Raw genomic sequence first — 19,341 nt, 5'->3', positions numbered from 1 at the left:
GAGGTTAAATAATATTTATCGTTGATTATAGAAAATGATGGAAGTGTCCCTGTGACCTCGAACTCTCCAAGGAAAAATGAATAATATAAAAGTAAGAATTAATGAAAATTTTGGTTACTCCACTGATTTAGAATTAATAAAATCTTATTTTAGCCATCCCCTCCAATAATAAAATTCCTCATTCCTCACTTCTATAACTAACCTAACAATTAGAAATTTAGAATTAATTATTGAGCGGTGTAACATTACTCAAATGTTACACCGGTGTAATTTGATCCCTCCCCTTAATAAAATCTTATTTTAGATTTCATTTTAACTGAATTAAGAGCCTCATGACGGGAAAATATAGATCCAACTAAGTTGGCTCCCTAGTCACCCTTATCCTTTGTCCATAGCTCAAAATTATAAATAAATAGAAAAAGAAAAAAAGATATATACATGAGGGGACTAAGCCTTACCCTACTAAAAAAATCTTTTTTTTTTACTAAAAAAAAACATTGTTTTTTAAAAAAGTTAAAATTGTCTTGCTCTCCAAGTACCCTTTATTTTAAGGGTAGTAATTCTCGAAGATTCTCAATAACCGCCTAACAAACTAGAACGCAAAAGTGAGAAGCGAAAATGGGTTGGGTTTGGAGCGACGACGACAACAACAACAACAACAACAACAGCGACGATTCTCAACGCAACCTCTCTTCAGGTTCCGATGAACGGTGCTCCACCAGAAAAATCGTGAAATCGCAGTGCAGAACCGAAGAAGTTGAGCCTGGAAAGTTTGTTAGGAAATGCGAGAAAACTGAAGAGCTTCTCAGAAGTTGCGCTGGAAAGTAAGTAATTTCATTGATTCGTTGATTAGGTATTAGGAGGAATGGATTTTGCTTTGAATTTTACGCTATTCTGTGCAGATTTCTTTTTCTTCTTCAACCATAAACTGATTTCAAAGTTTGTTTTGAATCAAAATTTTGAATATGAAACGGATGAGTGAGCTGATATATTTGTTCCATATAACAATTAGGGTAACGATTTGAGGTATTGATTTTCAAGGGAGAATCTGAGATTAGGCACAATGTGTGAGATACAGTTGCATTAAATTTGTAGGAAATCTATTAAAACATTTTAACCTTTACTAAGTCTATGAGTCTATGAGTAGTCTCTGCACTTATGCGCAGAGGATACCTGGTTCACACAAAATAAAATGTTAAAACCACTAAAGGTTTGGAATTGAGGGTGTAGTTTATTTAGCCTTTTTAAGATATAATTTGATTTAATCGACTAGTTTTTGAGCATCGTCGGAAAACCGAATTGTTTGTTTTGTAATAGTATAGAAGTATGATAACTACTTAGTAGGTTCTTGTGAGTCAAAATATTTTCTTATTTTCTTCTTGTGAAGAAAAGTGTTGTTCTTTGCTTGGGTTGGCTTACTGATTCATCTGTGGGTTGATCAAGATCATAAATGGTAGTGGTAGTTAACCTTAATGTGTTATGCCCACACTATGCCAGTGCAATGATAAATTTTTGTGCCGTTTTTGGAGTTGGGGCAAGATTATTGTCAACCATTTTACATAATTGAATAATGCCTTAGTGAACCTTAAGATTGTAGTTTAGATTGGCCCTTGCTATGTTGTAACAAAATTGACAACTTATAAAATTCTGACCAGCCGAATCTTTGGAACATCGAGATTAATGCAATATAATTAACAGAGACGTTTATAAATGGACTGCCCCAAAGGACCAGCTGAAGAAACTTTATGTAATTAACAGAGACATTTATAAATGGACTGCCCCCAAAGGATCCTAATATATGTATTTTCTTTATTAAGAGCTTTAAACAAATTGTATTGTCTTTTGACTTGTAATCACAGATAGAGGACATAAAAACATAGAAGATGCAATTGATTTTCAACTTTATGTTACTTAAGCTGAAAATAACATTGGTAGTGCTCTCTTTCACAAAATAGCAGGAAAGGGAATGGGTCCGGTCACTTGTGCATGCCACATTTGCAGTTGAGCGTTTGAATTGGTCCATACTTGATATTTGATTCCCAAGCAGCCTGACTTTCAGAGGTTTAGCACCTTATTTGGTTTAGGTTTGGTTTACATGCTCTAATGGCTGATAAGTTGATTCCCAGCAAGCACAGACATGATGCACACTGAAATTTAGACATTCCATTGAAATATAAAGTATCATCATATGACATATGGACATGGTTCTATTTGTGCAGTGTGTAGCTGTTTGCCTGTCAATGCTTCAAATGATTTTAATTTTTGGATATTAGGGCTATACTCAAGCAGGCTAGCAGCACTATTGTTAGAAGTGCTCCGTCAAAGTATCTTGATATTGAAACATTCCTTTTAATTCTTTTTTGTGCTTTATTGGTTGATTATAATTTATGGTCATTAGGCTGCAGTACTCAATTTTCTTATTTATGTAGCTGTTTTGTTACTTTCACTCTGCGTCAAATGCAACTGAGACTCTAATTTCATCTTTAACCTTTGACTGATTCTCAGGCCTGTTGAAGTGCTGCAATCAAACAAAGAGTACACAGAAGAAGATATCACTAATGAGGTACTTCGAGGAGGTTCTGCAATATTTGGCTCATCAAACAGCTCATCAAACGGCTCATCAGACCATGGTGTGTTTGACTTCCCTGGGTTAAGAAGTGATATTGAAGTCATGGAGCGCAACCTCTTTGGTGGTCTCGGTCGCTTCTTTGAAGCAGCCGAAGAAATGAAAAATGGCTTTTTTGACGTTGTTATTGCAAATACTCCACGCATATTTGATGCAGAGACGTCATCTTCATCTCCTATGAGGCGAGGGATACCTATTGAAGAGTATGGCCGACAAGAAACTCGTCCAAAATCCAAGGATGCGGAATCAGTGGATACTGATTTCGCCGCATTGGCTAAAGATGTTTAAACTAAAGTGTCCTGCGTACATTATCAAAAAAAAAAAAAAAAAGTGTCCTGCGTACTTAATAATTTTTTATTAGTTTTGCGTTAAATCAGGAACATCTGGTATGCCCTTTAGTAATGTATTTCTCAGTATCTTTTTGCCAGCAGTTTAGTTTCTCTACATAAGATAGCTGATGTGACATGTATCAAATGATTTATCTTTTACCTACACTTGGTTACACTACAAGTTAGTTAATATGTATTTTTTAGCTAGGTTCTCTGTGGATGGCTGGTAATATATCTTGCATTTGCATTCATTTTGCATCAGTAATACTGCTACAACTTTCTTGGCCTAAATGATTCAGGGGAAATTCCTGGGTAATAAAACCAGTGGAAAGTGAGACTTGTTTTCATTTAGTTGAGTCTTGATGTATTAAAAAATGACTCACTGTTGTGTATGCATTTATCTATGTCTGTGGAGAAAATAAATTACTAGTACTAGTACATGATTGATTGGTTATTAGTGGTTATGTGCAAAATTTCATTTTCAATTGGGTTTTTTATCGCATGTGTTTTCACGTTATAACTTTTATGTTGAAATCGTGTCAATTTTCAAATCACTTATGGCTATTTGCTGCATTGAGTGTTGATTTGAAGTCCTCCATTCAACATATTGAAAGTTAGTGTAAAACTTGATTTTATTTACGATTGAATTTGCTCTTTTTGGTTAAGCAATCTAATCTTTAATTTGCTTTAAGAGTGTAATCGAAAATTGCTTTTTTCGCCCCCCATGTTCCTCTTAAACCCCCCAAAAATCCCAAAATAACCTTGAATTTGGGGGGTTTAGAAGCTATGGATCCTAGGATCCGAAATATATTATGTTTGGTTCGTGGGATCCGAAACCAGCCAATTATAGATGGGAACACGTTTTGGGGGGGGGGGGGGGGGGGGGGCGCAAAAATTTTGATTATACGTTGGTTTGGAGTCTACAATCCAAACCCAATTATGTTTGGCCTCTGCGCTCCAGAAACGCGAACGTTCGGATTCTACAGTCCGAAGAGGAAATATATAAAAGAATTTTGCGTTGAGATTGCTTGGACTGTTTTAGACCGTCTAGGGTTTATCTGAAGCGATTACTTGGTTCTCTCAATCCCTTCAATTCTCACAACTTCAATTACTCGGTTCTCTCAATCTCAATCTCAATCCCTTCGATTCCCTTCCATTCTTACTCAAGTCAGACGCTAGTAGGGGAGTATTTGGATCGTAAATTCCGAATGAAAGACATTATAAGTAAGTTTTGAATCCCTTTCATTCTCTCAATCCATTCAATTGATGGTGGTGTTCGTTTGTGATCGAATCAATTTTCGTGATTCATTTTCTGTCTTAATTTACATGAATTTGGGATTTTTATTGAATTTAGGGCATAGAGTTTGATTTATGTGCACCACCTGTTTGTGAAATTGCTTGAATGAGTGTTGATGTGGTGGTGTGTTTTGGCATTTAAATTTAGAACATGGTTCGTTGAAACAAATATTATCAAACAACAATTTCCCAAAACATATGTGTCTTTAATTTCTTCATGTAATGTATAAGTTTAGTCCCTAATTATGCAACTATTTTGTAAGGTAGATTAAAGTGAACCTCTTACTTCACCTTAACTAGTCTTTTTCTTGTAGTTACTTCTTTTTCTTGTAGCCATTAAGCAGCATAGTAGGGGCCAGGCCAAGCCAATAAGATATTAGAAAGAGAATATTATGACTCATTCAAAGAAATCGTAAGTTGTACCTCCATGAATATTGAGAAAAATTGTAATTAAGCCCAACGCACCGTAGCTCATAGCAAATAATCGTAAGTTGTACCTCCATGAATATTTATTTATTAATTAGGCACAAATAATATAAACAAGGTTTGTTTTAAAACAAGGAAAGTCGTAGATTGTGCACTCTCAAGCTAAGAATGAAAACAACCATTAAAGCATTATTTTATTAATATATTTAAATATTTTTAGACGTATTTCTAATTTGATCCACTGGATTAAAAAGTACTGATTTGATTTTATCACTAATCTATTGACCTAACATATTGATTGAGTCAATGGTTAACCAAATTTTATAATACCATCTCCAACCCAATTATTTAGTTTTGTTTCTTCATATTTGTCCACCACCTTTTGAACTAATGGCAGTGAGTATTACATGACTACAATTGAAGCTTCCTATTACTTTTCTTTTTTACTTCTAAACTTACAACATTGACTAAACTCTACGCATAGAACCTCCTTGAAGCTCCACTTGCAGCAAGGAGATTAATTAGAGGATGATCCATAAATCACAGTGAGATCCACACATCAGGTTAGCCATAATCTCCCGCCAATTTGCATAATGTATATATGCTTTCTTCCGCAAAGACTAAGGTACACATAATTCGTTTTTGAAGTATTTGCAGATACATAACCTTGTTGTAGACTTCATCCGCATATTGTCCTCAATTGCGCTCCCTACTTCTGGCAATCTCTTGGGATCCACCTCGAATCACTAGTATATAACTATATATCGTATAGTGCTGATAAAAATAAGAGTAAATGTATTTTTAGTCCTGAAAATCAAAATTAATTTTTAATATCTCAATTTTAAAATTGGACTTTTGGTCCTTTATTTACTACGTACAACCTTTGTATTTGTTCCAACTATTTTTAATAATGTGATACACCAGAGTCAAGAACTCAAAATGGAATTGTGGTGTCTTTCTAAATCGAACTTCTTAGGCTTAATAGCCATGATGCCTTAGAAAGTTTAGAATTTATTCAAGTGATGAAAATTGAGAATAAAATGTTGGAAAAATTCGCGGAGTGGTGAATATTGAAGAGTTGTGACACATCATCAAAAATTGTAGCAACCAAAGAAAATCTCAAAGGTTATTTCAAAGTGAGTGAAAAGCTCAAATATATACTTGAATCACCATATTTATTTAAGTATATTTGATTGATGATTGATAAGAAACAAAAATTATCAATAATGAATTGATTCAACCATTAAGAATCTTGGTCCCCTTAAACATGTAATCAGTGATTCGATTTTTGACTCATGCATATGGAGAAAATTTGTTGAGGGAAAAATTCACTTTGTGTGCCCCACAAGTTCCTCGACGAAAATTACTCATCGCTAACGACAGTAAAAACTTCGTATTAGTAGAGGCCAAAAACTTCAAGGTAAAAAACAAACCCAAAAATTGATTCAAAAGAAATAATAATTTAAGAGAAACGGCAAGAGCCGGCCGTTGAATTGTATTAGTAGAGGCCAAACCACTCGTCTTTGTAAAATAACAAAATCTGAACCGTCCACTGTAGATAATCCATCTCTTTATCACCGTTAGATTGCCTCGTACGCGTTTTTGAAACATTCTTCCCTATAATTTGTCTTTCCCTCCTACCTCGGACTCTGTCTCTATCTATCACACACACAAAGTTTCTTTCTCTTCATTGTTTACAGCTTCCAATCATTTCAATGAAACTTTCCACATTGACGCCTTCAAAATCAAAATCACCTCTTTATAATAATGGGTCTGTGTCTCTGTGTGTGTTTCTATCAGACAATTTCACTCTATCTTGTTATGATAATTTGTCACACTCATTCATGACCCTTTTCTCTCTTCTTTTTTACTCTAAACACTCTCAACATTGTTTCACAATTTCCAAACTTGGTCTTTGTTACTTGCAAAATGGGAAACAACTGTGTTGGATCTAGAAAACCCTCTAAAGATGATCAAATTTTTCCATCTATTTTTCCGGCTTCTTTTTGGTGGTCATCATGGTCACACCCACCACCTGTTCACAATATTGACAACAAAGACATCAAGCAAATTAGTATATCACATGATTTAGAATCAGTTATTATGCAGTTCAAGGACCAAGCTAAACCTGCTACAAAACCAAAAGCAAGAGCGAAACCGATGATGTTGCCTAATATTAAGAGGGTAGCAGCAAAAACAAAAAGTGCCGGACTTCAAGCGGAATCGGTTTTGCTGACGAATTTAGGTCCTTTTAGGCAATACTATAAGTTGGGAGATGAACTTGGGAAAGGACAATATGGAATTACTTCACTTTGTTTTGAGAAAGCAACGGGGAAAAAGTATGCGTGCAAGACAATCCCGAAGGTAAAATTGGTGAGAGATGATGATATAGAGGATGTGAGGAGGGAGATTAAGATAATGCATCATTTGGTTGGGAGTCCTAATGTGATAAATATTAAAGGAGCTTATGAGGATTCTATTGTTGTTTATATTGTCATGGAATTATGTGAAGGGGGTGAGTTGTTTGATAGGATTGTGGAAAGGGGTCATTACACTGAAAGAAAAGCAGCTAAACTTGCTAGGACTATTGTTAGTGTTGTTGAAGCATGTCACTCACTTGGTGTAATGCATCGCGATCTTAAGCCTGAGAATTTTCTTTTTGTTGATGGACATGAAGACTCTACTCTTAAGGCAATTGATTTTGGAATGTCTGTTTTCTTCAAACCAGGTTTGGAAATAAGTTTGTTTTCGCAGTTTTGTTTCATTTTGCAGCTACTTATTTTAATCATTAGTAGGATTCAGTTATTAAGAATAGTAACTTTTCGTACAATAAAATTAGTGCTGATTAGTTAGTTGAGGTTGCAATGCTTAATTTTGCAGAGATTCATAGTCACATACAACTTATGTAGTGTTAATTGGGGCCGCGTTGCGATTGCATAAGCATAAAAAACTATGATGTCTCAACCTAGATCGCAGCTGTGTTCTTTTTTTTTTCTTCTTCGTGAAACCTTGAATATACCTACTATTGGTGTAATGATAATAGAGAATCTCTAGAGTGTTTGTGACTAATACAATCTTCATTTACAGGAGAAAAGTTTAGTGATGTGGTAGGAAGTGGTTATTACATTGCACCTGAGGTTCTAGACAAGTGTTATGGTCAAGAAGCTGATGTTTGGAGTGCAGGTGTGATCATATACATTCTCTTATGTGGAACACCTCCCTTTTATGGTGGTAAGATATCTTGATGATCTTTTCATTTTGTTTGATTTCTTTTCCCTTTTTTATTTCATAAGAAAATTGAGGATTTTGATTCTGTTCCTTGGTAATTGTAGAATCGGAACAAGAGATATTTCACGAGATTTTGCATGGTGAACTTGACTTCTCTTCGGATCCTTGGCCAAGTATCTCTGAAAGTGCAAAAGACTTGGTTAAGAAGATGCTTGTTAGAGATCCTAGTAAAAGGATAACAGCGCATGAAGTTCTTTGTAAGTTTCGTCACTCTTTTTTTTTACATTATGATACTAATAAAACATATTTCATATATTTTCACATTTGAAGTGTCATTAGATTCATTACACATTTGATATTTTCATCACTAAAAATGTTGCATTGTTTAATCATATAGAAACCATATTGTAAATGATGATGTTCCAATTCTTTGCAGGTCACCCTTGGATTCAGGTTGATGGAGTTGCTCCAGACAAGCCTCTTGATTCTGCAGTTTTGAGTCGTTTAAAGCAATTTTCGGCTATGAACAAGCTCAAGAAAATGGCTCTTAGAGTTAGTACTTTTTTCTATCACATACTAACTCTTTCACACGAGAGTATTTATGCTTTCAATTTGGAATTGTCAAATTGTACTCTTGTAATATTTTCCATAATCTTTCCATGCAGGTTATTGCGGAGAGTCTCTCTGAAGAAGAAATTTATGGATTGAAAGAATTGTTTAAGATGATAGACACAGACAACAGTGGCCAAATTACTTTCGAAAAACTCAAGGCTGGACTGAAAATGTTCGGTGCCAATCTCGGTGAATCCGAAATATTTGATCTATTGCAAGCTGTAAGTATCAGTTAAAAATAATCTTCAATTCCCTTAACTTCACAAAATAAACCCGAGTTTTCTCCTTGTTAAACCTAAATAATAGTAATCATAAAGGTAGTTAGTGTTGATTAGTTTTGTAGCACATTGTCATAATCAATTTGTTTCAATTTTGTTTCTTAATGCAGGCAGATATTGATAATAGTGGCACAATTGACTATGGAGAATTCATAGCTGCCACATTGCATTTAAACAAAGTTGGCAAGGAAGATAATTTAGCTGCAGCTTTCTCTTATTTTGATAAAGATGGAAGTGGCTACATCACTCAAAATGAGCTTCAACAAGTTTGTAAAGAATTTGGTATGGAAGATGCCCACTTAGAGGAAATGATCAGAGAAGTTGATCAAAATAATGTGAGTACATGTTACAAATCAAGTTATGTTATGTGTTTCCATTTTCCAACATGTTTTGATGATGTTGCTATGTTCATTTTTTACTCTTTCAGGATGGACAAATAGACTACAATGAATTTGTAGCTATGATGCAAAGAGGCAATGCAGATTTAGGTAATAGTGGTTTAAAGTGTAGCACTAGTTTTAACATTGGATTAAGGAAGACAGAGGCACTATCAGTATATTAAGAAAAACTAGATGAGTTTTTATTTATTTCTTTAGAAAAGAAATTAAAATTTTCCAATGTATATGATGAATTTTGTTTCTCTTCAAAAACAGCTTTAGTCAGTAGCTATTATTCTTTAAAAAAGTTTATAGGTTTGTTTCATGGATTTTTCCATGTTATGTAAATTACTAGGAAACTATGTTGACAATTGTCTTTTGAATGTCAACTTGGTGACATCTAAGTTTAAGCCACACCAGCATTATGCATATTTTTTTAGTAGGACAATTCATCTAAACAAAGTTTAGCATGAAGTGATGAAAGAGTGACTTGACTATGGATTGGAGATGGTGTATTGTACAAGAAGCTTTTGAAATGGTACTTGACTACTTGCCATGCTTAACAGATAACACTTGAGATAATTTCTCATCCGACCTACGATTCTTTTATATCCTTCGATTTCCGTTTTTGCCCTTGTATAAATAATTCGGTTTCTATTAACCGAATTTTTCCTGAATTTGCATTAAGAAAAAATTCGGTTTCTGCGAACCGAAGTTTTCTACAAGGGCAAAATTGGAATTTCAGGAAGTAGAAAAGAATCACGGGGTCGGAAGAGAATTTATTCTTAATTAATCCAGAAAGAAAAGAATTGACCCAAGATTTGGACCTCTTAATCTAGAATTTGGGTTGGACCTAACTCAAACTCAAAAAACCAAAATTTTCTTTTGCCACCCTACCCATTTATCCGCGCCTACGAGTTTCCATTTTCACTTTTTCGCGGTTTCGCTACTTAAGTGGCAGACGTTATAAAACTTATAAAAATGAGAAACGGACGTTATAAAAATTAGAATGTTGCGAGAAAAAACATCAGCTACTTAAGAGCGGACATGAGTATTTTTGATAATTTTGTAGGGTCATAAATGGTTTGAACTCCGGCTATTTCACTTGTGTGTGTGAGTTTTTAATGAGTTTGTCTTTTTTCAATTTATAAAAAAAAAAAAATATTGTTTTTTATTTATTTTATGGGACCCCTAGAACGTAGAGAGCAATTTGAACCCTGGGATGATGTCTCATCTCATGAATCATGGGAGGGCGCCACACGTTCTGACAACTCACGAGCGGTTAATACCCGTCGGTCAGTGATGCTCTGTCCTGTCGTGCCACCAATTATGTTCCTTGTTCCTTCCATCTCATCCCTAACCAGACAACAACACCAATCCCATGTTCTCTAACACCCTTTTTTTTTTTGTTATGTACCAAAAATACACTTTTTATTTCGATATTTTCTCTTCCCACTTCCCGTGAATTTTTTATCCCTCTTGAATTTCCAATTTTGCCTTTGAAAAAACTTCGGTTCGTAAAAACCGAAGTTTTTTTTTGTAATTTCGGTTTCTAAAAATCAAAATTTACTCTGAATTTGCACTAGTAAAAATTCAGTTTCTGCGAACCGAATTTTTCTGCAAGGATAAAATTGGAATATTGAGGGGTATAAAAGATTCATGGAATGTGGGGAGAGAAAACATCTTTTATTTCTCCACTCCTCTATTCAGCCCTTCTTACCGTGTCACTAAAATTGAGTCCATACAAATTACTCCCTCCGTTTTTGTAAAATGATAACACAAAATTAAGAAAGTTAAATTTTTGTACCCTATCTTTCTATTATACTCTCATCTTAATTCACTTATAAATTTCTATTTTTTTGCACATGTACTCATCTTATTTAAATTTTCAATGCACCATTATTATAGGTAACAAATTCTGTTTAAATTTGAATATATCAAAAATCTGAATCTTGTTGTTTACAATGAAATTGAAATCAAATCCAAAATTTTTAATATACTACCCAAAATTCTCATCACTAAATCAAATCTAATAGCTTGTCATAATCTGAATTTTGATCGCTGCATGTCTTAACAAAAATACATAAAATTCATGTATTTTTCACATGGATCAACCCAAGAGAGTGATTGCTTATAAAATAAACCAAGAGAATGATTTGTCCTATATATAAAGTCGTCCAACTATACAATAATTCGTGGGATCCTATGGGGAGTGTACATGGTACCCACCAAGTAGGCCTAAATTTGTCAAAATTCAATAATTCATCTAAATTTATTTACTTATAAAAGAAACATTGTCTTATTTACAAACTTCTAAGAAATAACTATTATGAGTGATTTAATTGGATGAATGTATACAAATTAAATTTTTAATGCAATATATTTAGTAATTTTTAACCTTTTCTTACTATGAAATTCTTATAATAAAAAAATGTTGATATTGGCATACTCTTTTAGAACTTGCCATTAGTTTGATAAAAATATTGAACACATGAATTTGGTCACATACACATAAAAATAAATTTTATTTAATTAGTTGAAAAATACATATTATTTCATTATTTTTTTTCTATTTTTTATTAATTTGTTTGAGTTACCAAACTCTTGTGTATAAAAAAAATAATTGATCATCGAGATTAATATTTGTACCACCAAATAGTAAAGGAACATTTCATATTGATAATAGCATGAGTACCAAAGACACATCTAAAATTAGTCTTAGGAAGTGGATATAAAAACATGAAAATATCATACGATTACTGAAATAATTGGTGATTAATGAATTAATCAACTATGTGTGTTTCTTGGCACATAAGCATAGAGTACTGTCAAACATTATTAATCACATTCTTAGCAATCATCAACCAAACATAATAAGATACACCAATAAAAAAAGAAAGATTACCAAATGGAGAAATAGGACAAATGTCACCTCTTGTTTCCCACTTTTGATTCATCAATCAATAATGTAGTAGTACCATGTACTAGTAAAATTTCACTTTTTTTTATAAGTGATAGTTAAAAACATTAAAAAGAAAAAGAAAAGTTTTCTTGTGGTGACAGTTACAGATTTTAGATAGTGGTGGAGAAGTCATTGTAACTGTTACTAACTTACTATTAATCTATCTGCCTATTCCTCTTCATCATTCACACAAATCTTTCTCTTTCTCATATTTCTCTCCCAAGAAACTTGAGTGTCACCATCACCAACTACACCTTAATTGCTTCAACTATCACAATCCATTACTTAATAAGCCATGTTCTACTCAATCTTTGAATTCATTTAGATCTTCCATATTAATCTTGCTAATTAATAAGTCAAGTACATTATTCAAGAACAAAAGTTTTTGAGGTAATTACAAAGATGCATATTTTACATATTATTTCTGATACCATAGTTCTGATGCATATTTTATTTTAGTGAATTATGTGTTCATAAAATTATATCAAGTGAATCTTATTTATGTTTATGTCAAACTTGTGAAGAGTGTACCTATTCTATAGTAATTTGATTAATTTGTAAAGTTGATGTATAAAAGACTTAAAAATATTATGAAGAAATGTAGTCAACCTTTGTCCAAAAATTATGAAGAAATGTTCCTATTATATTTAGTTTCCAAGTATCCAAAAGATTGAGAAAAATTATATCTATAGTTTTCTGTGTGTAGCAAAATGGAATCTGAAAATGAAGTTGCTATGGAGGAAGAGAAACGTGTTATTGGAGTGACATCTAAGGAGAATATAAACAAAGAAGATGCAAACATTTGCGGCGAAGAAATTCAAAATGAGAATGTAGATTCTAAGGTTGAAAGCCACATATCTATTGGTGACATTGTTGAAGTTGAAGCCTCTAAAAATTCAAAACTTCCTAAGGTACCATTAGAATTGGCCTAAATACAATTATGATAATGATTATTTACAATTGTGTTGTCAAATAGCGGCGCTATAGCAGAATTTGAGCCAATCCTTATTGTTTTGTGATACGCTATTTAGTACATAGTGTTGTGGCACAATAACATTGTAGCGTAACGAAATTTAAACAAATTGCTAATATGATTAGGAAACAAAGAGCAGAGAAAGTGTTGCTTCCAAGAGCAACAAATTTGTCAAAGATAAATCCAATTTGAAAGGTACAACTTCAATATCTAGAAAACAAAGGTCAACACTTTCTCAGAGTTTGTCTTTCCCATCCAAATCAACTAGAGAAGATTCTATGCATAAAAGCATGGATGGGAGTCTTGTGAAGACAAAAGCTAAACATGTTCAAGCCTCGACTCTCCGTCATTCAAGCAAGTCCACAAACTTTGAAGGGAAATCAAATGAGGGAAAAACAAACATTGAAGGTTGTAAAAAGAGGACTACTTTGATATCAATGCCTGGTTTGAAACGCTCTGTGGTAACAGTGATTCTTTTTCCTTATTTCCTTTCTTTGTTATAGCTTCTTTGCTTCTTACATTGTTTTCCATGTTCATAACAATATTTCTTTTCTATGTGCTAGTTTGGAAGGTCTACTTCAGTTGCTGCAGTCACCAAAAGCCACACATCTGAGGCAGCTCTGTAAGTCTAAACTTATGTAGCACTGACATTTAAATTAACGACGCATTTGGTATCTGACATGTGTCCGTCTTTGAATATCGAGACAACTGTGATTATATTCAATTATTCTTAGTTTCTAAAATTACTATTGGTGTCTACATGTCAATGTCAGTGTTGTGTTTGGTGTCTCATCAAATACTCGGTCCTTTTTTACAGTACATTTGAGCATTAAGGTCTCGCGTGTCTTGTGCCTGTGTCAACGTTTGTCATCAATAAACCTTAGTGTATTTACCGGTGTTGTCAATTGCCAATAGAAGAGAATAATGTTTTATTCAAACTTTACTATGCGATATTGCTATAGCGTTTGACAACATTTTGTACTAAACAGCATATTAGGAAACAATAAGGAATTGTTCAAATTCCGCTACACTAGAGCGTTGTAACAATGTTATAGCCACTTTTTAACAACAATTAGTTTTTTATATTTTTGCAGACCTGCTGATCAAATATCAAACTCATCAAAAACTGCAAAACCAAGTAAAGAGGATGACGATTCTCACTCCACAACTTCGTATGGTTTTTCATCTTATTACTTTGAGGACATTTTTCCATTCTATGTCTTATTGACACTGACTTTTCCTTATCTTTCATTGTTTCAATGTTTTTTGCTACTTTGGCTAAAATTTTAATGATTTTTTTTTTATATGTATATGTTATCAGAAGCGCTGCTCTTCGTCAGAGAAACATATGTTCTGGATTTTCATCAAGATTGGAAGAAAGAGCTGAAAAGAGGAAGGAGGTAGTAACTGTAACCTTACTTACACCCTATTGATGTTACTATATAGCAAATTATAGATATTAATCCATTTTGGTCCCTTTTTCCACAGTTTTTCTCAAAGATAGAGGAAAAAGTTCTAGCCAAGGAAGCAGAAAAAACCAACCAACAAGCCAAATCAAAGGTAAATATTAATATATATGATCACCAATTTAATGAATTCTGTTGCATGTTGTTATCTGATTTTTATCTGCTGTTTTTAGCTTAATAATTCTTCCATGTTTTGTTCTCAGGAAAACCAAGAGGCAGAGATCAAGCAATTGAGGAAGAGCTTGACTTTCAAAGCCACTCCAATGCCAAGTTTCTATAGGGAACCACCTCCAAAAGTTGAGCTCAAGAAGGTAACTTATTCATCACATGTCCTCCTAACTGATACTGATTTTAAGACTATACTGATTTTATGAGATATTCAAAGACTATAACTACATTGACATCCTTTCATGTTACAAAGTGCTCCTAAGCTCTTTTTCTTCTGATGTACTTCCTCCGATCTCATATATAAGCAAAGATTGCATCTGTTGATGGACCAAATACATCAGTTATTCAATGAATCAGAAAAAAGAATCTTTACTTAGACCGGAGGAAGTACTTATTTCATGTTGCTTGTTCTTTCAATTTTCAAAGTAATAATAGTTTCATGCCTACATATATATTGTGATTGATTTCATGTACTTCCAATTAGATACCAACAACCCGGCCAAGATCTCCAAAGCTTGGAAGACACAAAGAGTCTTGCACAAGTCCACGTGGGAATCAACAGCAGAATGACTCAACCAAGGTAAAGAACATAATAAAGGGTCATACTAAAGAGGTGATTTCAAAGAAACCAATGAGAAAAACCCAAGCCAAGGTGAAGTGTCAGGAAAATGCAACCAAAGGAAGCAATGAAGAATGCCAAAGTCCACATGTAAACAATTCTGAATTCAAAGATGACATTGAGCAACAATCTGAGACAGATCATGCTGCAAATGATTATGCACAGGCTTTAGATTCTACTACTACACTTGAGTTTCCATCATGTGAGGTTACTGTTGGAGTGTAGAATGTGTAAGACTAAGAATCAATGTTATTAAATACTAGTAGTATTTAGCTATTATTGTTGTTGTGAATAGAGTTTGGTTTCATCACAAACGTGTATTGCAAGTAAGAGTTGTTTTTTTTAACATTGTTGCCTTTTGTGATGTCTGTTTAAAATGCCATTTCAATTATTTATTATTGAATAAGCCATTTATGTACTCCCTTCTGTTCTATATATGAAAAAAATTGCTTTTTAGAATATATTTTATAATGAATTTAAAAGACACTTTTTTATATATAGAATCTGAGGGAGTATTTGACATACGATTGTCTTTTCTACCGTGCATGCAGTGTGGTCCCCTTCTAAGTTCATCGTAAGGCTGCAATACATCTTGTTTTAGTTCTTTAGTTGCACGATCAAAATTGCTAAATAAATTTTAACGTGTGTGAACATACTAATTAAGTTTTGGGTTTGATTTATCATTATTAATTTATTATGTAAATCGGATGTAAATGGGTCGATTAACAAATTCTTTTAAGAATACATTAATTTAAATTTTTTGACATTAATTGCATTCATATGAAACGTATCCGTGCCTATAGTATAGCGCTATAAAATGTCTCTATTTACGGAACATTAATTGCACTCATATCAAACGTATTGGTGCCTATAGTGCTATAAAATATCTCTATTTACGGAGAAACTCTCACGCTTAAACAAAGTAAACAAGGAATAAAATTTCTCAAATCACCAAAACTGTAGTATGTGATTGTCAATAAGTGATTACATTAAAATATGAATACTGTGTACTAATGATTTTAATTTTACACTCTTTGACCTCAGTCAGGTGGTTCGTTTCTACGCTCCCATACTAGGGCCTGAAAAGTTGTTATAGCAGCAGGATCCTTCTTTTTCTTCTGGTTTTGCTTGAAAGGTAATGTAATAGCCACTAAGAGAAGAGAGAGCAAAGGTACACTTGACAAGTTGATGAAACACAAAAGTTGAACCCTTAATACGTTCATTGTAATCGCTCAAAGCAAGGTTACAGAAGGCCGTGAGAGTAGCGCGATTATCATTGTTTATGGGAAGGGGCCGAATCCCGCCAAATAAAACAACAATTGGCGGAGGGGCGATAGCATCGTATGGCTGCATTGTTGTTATCAAGAATAAATTAAAATTAACAGAGTGAAATATTGAAAACAAAATTCAAATAGATAGATACTCTCTCCGTCTCAAATTGAGTGACACAGTTGACTATATTGCACTCAATTTGGGACGGAGGGAGTACATACGTACACTTAGGCCACGGGAACGCTTTGTATAGTCTTTAAGTGCAGCATTCATCTCCTCATTCATCACATACATGCTACTTTTAGAAATATACTTATAGTTTGGGTTATAAATATACCCTATCCACGGGTTTTTTTTACTTTGTCATTAGCAGTGAAAAAATTAATCACAAACAAAATATTCAGTTTTTCCATTAGCAGTGATGTCCCTCTCCACAAGATTTTCATCGGGTTTTGATTTCAGTTTCTGTTCCAATTTTTGTTCCTGTTCCGGTTTCAGCCGTTTCCCGCTCGATTCCGATCCCAATTCCGATTTCAGCCGTTTCCCACTTTCCTCCATTGACATTCTGCAACACGAAAGAAGGTAGGAATCACAATTCACGTATACTGACGCAGTCCGAAAACAATAGATTTAGCAAGCGCCAAACTTTTTTTTTTTTTTTTATACTGCGTGAGCGCTAAACTTAGAATAAATAGTTGAGAAAAATTAAAAAATAATAAATCGGACTAAAAGATAGTAAAAGAAAATAAAAATCTAACTAAAAACATAGTAAAATCAAATATTCGTTATTTTCGTTTACGCCATGTACCTAACCCTAAACGAAGGCCACCATTACATTCCTCTTCTTTTGGTTTTCATCACCGTCAACAAATTAATACTTTCTTCGTCCAAAAATAAATTATATAGTTGATTACTGCATACATTTTTTGACTCATATTGCATACATGTTAATGCAGAATTTTTAATATTTTTAATTGTCTATTTGTAAAAATTATAAAAAAAAAATTAATATTTTAAAAATACTCATCAAAACAAATATGCTAATATTTACATTTATATATTATTAGAAAAATATGGTCAAAACAAATATATGTGAGTGCACTTGGTCAAAGTAGGTCATCTAAAATGGAAGAGAGGAAGTAGCATATAATTATATACTATCTCACTTTGGAAATAGTTATGATTATCTAATTGAAGATTGATTCATAACAACATAACAATCGGGTTGATTTTTTTTTTTTTTTTGGTACAATTTGTTACAATCGGGTTGATTTATACCCTACAAGAACGTTTTTTTTTTTATATAAGCAAAAACGTGAGTTCCACTTCTGTTGTTAGCATGAGAATTTTTTTGATTGGTGATACCTCTATTAACATTCTTTGAGTCCTGAGGTATGTCTTGATTTTAATGAGCCTCTTAAACCCAACTCACATAAACTTTTCATTATAAGTTAAGATTAAATACTTCAAACGGTTGTAATTATTTGATAGTAATCCTATCCTATGTATTATAAAAAATGATGTGAAAAATTTGTCAATTCTTCCCAAACCCTCAAAAAACCTATTTTTTTTCCTTCGTTTCTTGATGTTAAAAATATTGTTATTGAAGTGCAGTGAACAAAGAGGATATTGATAAAGATTGCATATATAGAGAATTTCAAAGTGAGTGTATCAAGCTTTAAGTTTGATTAGTCTCCATCAATTAATTTATGTATATTGGATGCAAATGGAATGAAGAGAGAATTTTCTTCTTCAATGTTACTTTGGAAAACCTTGATATGATTTGCACAAAGATAACAAGTCTATCTTTCAATAGTAGTTTCATAAAAATATGTTTTTTTGCCCTTTAATCATGCATTAGAGAATGAAATGATGATTTAAACTAAGTAAATTAGTGCGAAATGGTTTTGTATATTGCCAATTATTGCGTACTTTTTGATGTGCTAGCTAGTATTATTCATACAGGAGTATATAATACAAGACACACTATTTCATATGTAAAATTAACCTTTCATCAAGGGACTTTTAAATAATACAAGACACGCTATTTATATAAGAGTATATAATTTCCTCGGATTAATCGGTTCTAGAGCTGAATACCGAGTTTTAAACAAAAATATAAGAGTATATAATACAAGAAACACTATTTCACCAAAGACTTGGTGCCTAGAGCAGCGTCAGCACCTTCTCTCGTTTTAATTTCTTCAATGTTATCCTCTCTTTATAAACAAGTGATAGCTAGGGTGAGAAGTATCACATCTACAATGAATGATGCTTAAAAATTGCTCAAAACTACAATGACGACAAATGTACTAGAAGTTTAAGATTCTTCACATTTTTACGGCTAAGATACAAGATAGTAATCTAGATCGGTATTATTCTCCTTTATGATACCCAACCTGTATCTAGTTGATACAAATTAGGTCATCACAATGAGTAATACCATATGCTTTTACTTAACTTAGTTAGAATTTCTAATGATTTTCAAGCATTGATGTAATGTAAATTATATTTAACACTTTGCCCACCCTAGTAGACATCCTCTTTACATGCCAGAAGTGGAGTAATGTAGGATTGACAATTTGGCATTTGCACCTCTTTCTTGTTATGTTCAACGAATTTTCCTTTGAGAAAAATTATGTAAAGAAAGAATATAAGAGTGAGTGGGAATGATTTGTTTGGTAATCAAGGAATAATCCTACTATTGGG

The 19,341-nt window shown here is 33.1% G+C and overlaps 3 protein-coding genes across 4 annotated transcripts; all 3 read left to right on the top strand.

Annotated features, from left to right (window-relative positions):
- The first annotated feature begins 566 nt into the window (after window positions 1-566).
- On the top strand, window positions 567-3,077 carry LOC123890299 (fra a 1-associated protein). Its single transcript, XM_045939879.1, has 3 exons — window positions 567-824; window positions 2,506-2,933; window positions 2,970-3,077. The coding sequence occupies exons 1-2, from the start codon at window positions 619-621 to the stop codon at window positions 2,912-2,914; spliced, it is 615 nt and encodes a 204-aa protein (XP_045795835.1). The 5' UTR covers window positions 567-618; the 3' UTR covers window positions 2,915-2,933; window positions 2,970-3,077.
- A 1,977-nt stretch (window positions 3,078-5,054) lies between these two features.
- Window positions 5,055-9,591, top strand: LOC123890298 (calcium-dependent protein kinase 24-like). The gene is made up of 7 exons (XM_045939878.1): window positions 5,055-7,405; window positions 7,765-7,908; window positions 8,010-8,162; window positions 8,342-8,457; window positions 8,571-8,738; window positions 8,906-9,130; window positions 9,223-9,591. The coding sequence occupies exons 1-7, from the start codon at window positions 6,607-6,609 to the stop codon at window positions 9,355-9,357; spliced, it is 1,740 nt and encodes a 579-aa protein (XP_045795834.1). The 5' UTR covers window positions 5,055-6,606; the 3' UTR covers window positions 9,358-9,591.
- A 2,595-nt stretch (window positions 9,592-12,186) lies between these two features.
- Window positions 12,187-15,819, top strand: LOC123890297 (protein WVD2-like 4). Of its 2 annotated transcripts, none has more exons than XM_045939876.1 (9): window positions 12,187-12,524; window positions 12,841-13,045; window positions 13,233-13,568; window positions 13,671-13,729; window positions 14,202-14,279; window positions 14,429-14,507; window positions 14,596-14,667; window positions 14,777-14,884; window positions 15,226-15,811. In XM_045939876.1, the coding sequence occupies exons 2-9, from the start codon at window positions 12,845-12,847 to the stop codon at window positions 15,583-15,585; spliced, it is 1,293 nt and encodes a 430-aa protein (XP_045795832.1). In that variant the 5' UTR covers window positions 12,187-12,524; window positions 12,841-12,844; the 3' UTR covers window positions 15,586-15,811. The 2 variants fall into 2 exon arrangements, with proteins under 2 accessions (XP_045795832.1, XP_045795833.1); XM_045939877.1 differs by having other exon boundaries at window positions 12,248-12,524; window positions 12,827-13,045; window positions 15,226-15,819.
- The last annotated feature ends 3,522 nt before the right edge of the window (window positions 15,820-19,341 follow it).

Source organism: Trifolium pratense, linkage group LG6 (genome assembly GCF_020283565.1).
Source record: "Trifolium pratense cultivar HEN17-A07 linkage group LG6, ARS_RC_1.1, whole genome shotgun sequence".
NCBI lineage: Eukaryota > Viridiplantae > Streptophyta > Magnoliopsida > Fabales > Fabaceae > Trifolium > Trifolium pratense.
Note: the sequence above shows the minus strand (reverse complement) of the source record. Positions and strands in the feature narration are given on the sequence as shown.

Coding starts and splice junctions, on each gene's coding strand:
- LOC123890297 (XM_045939877.1), top strand. CDS start 12,845: ATGGAATCTGAAAATGAAGTTGCTATGGAGGAAGAGAAACGTGTTATT. Junction 13,046..13,232: donor AAAATTCAAAACTTCCTAAG/GTACCATTAGAA, acceptor TAATATGATTAG/GAAACAAAGAGCAGAGAAAG. Junction 14,668..14,776: donor ACCAACAAGCCAAATCAAAG/GTAAATATTAAT, acceptor TTTTGTTCTCAG/GAAAACCAAGAGGCAGAGAT.
- LOC123890299 (XM_045939879.1), top strand. CDS start 619: ATGGGTTGGGTTTGGAGCGACGACGACAACAACAACAACAACAACAAC. Junction 825..2,505: donor CTCAGAAGTTGCGCTGGAAA/GTAAGTAATTTC, acceptor ACTGATTCTCAG/GCCTGTTGAAGTGCTGCAAT.
- LOC123890298 (XM_045939878.1), top strand. CDS start 6,607: ATGGGAAACAACTGTGTTGGATCTAGAAAACCCTCTAAAGATGATCAA. Junction 7,909..8,009: donor AACACCTCCCTTTTATGGTG/GTAAGATATCTT, acceptor TGGTAATTGTAG/AATCGGAACAAGAGATATTT. Junction 9,131..9,222: donor GAGAAGTTGATCAAAATAAT/GTGAGTACATGT, acceptor TTACTCTTTCAG/GATGGACAAATAGACTACAA.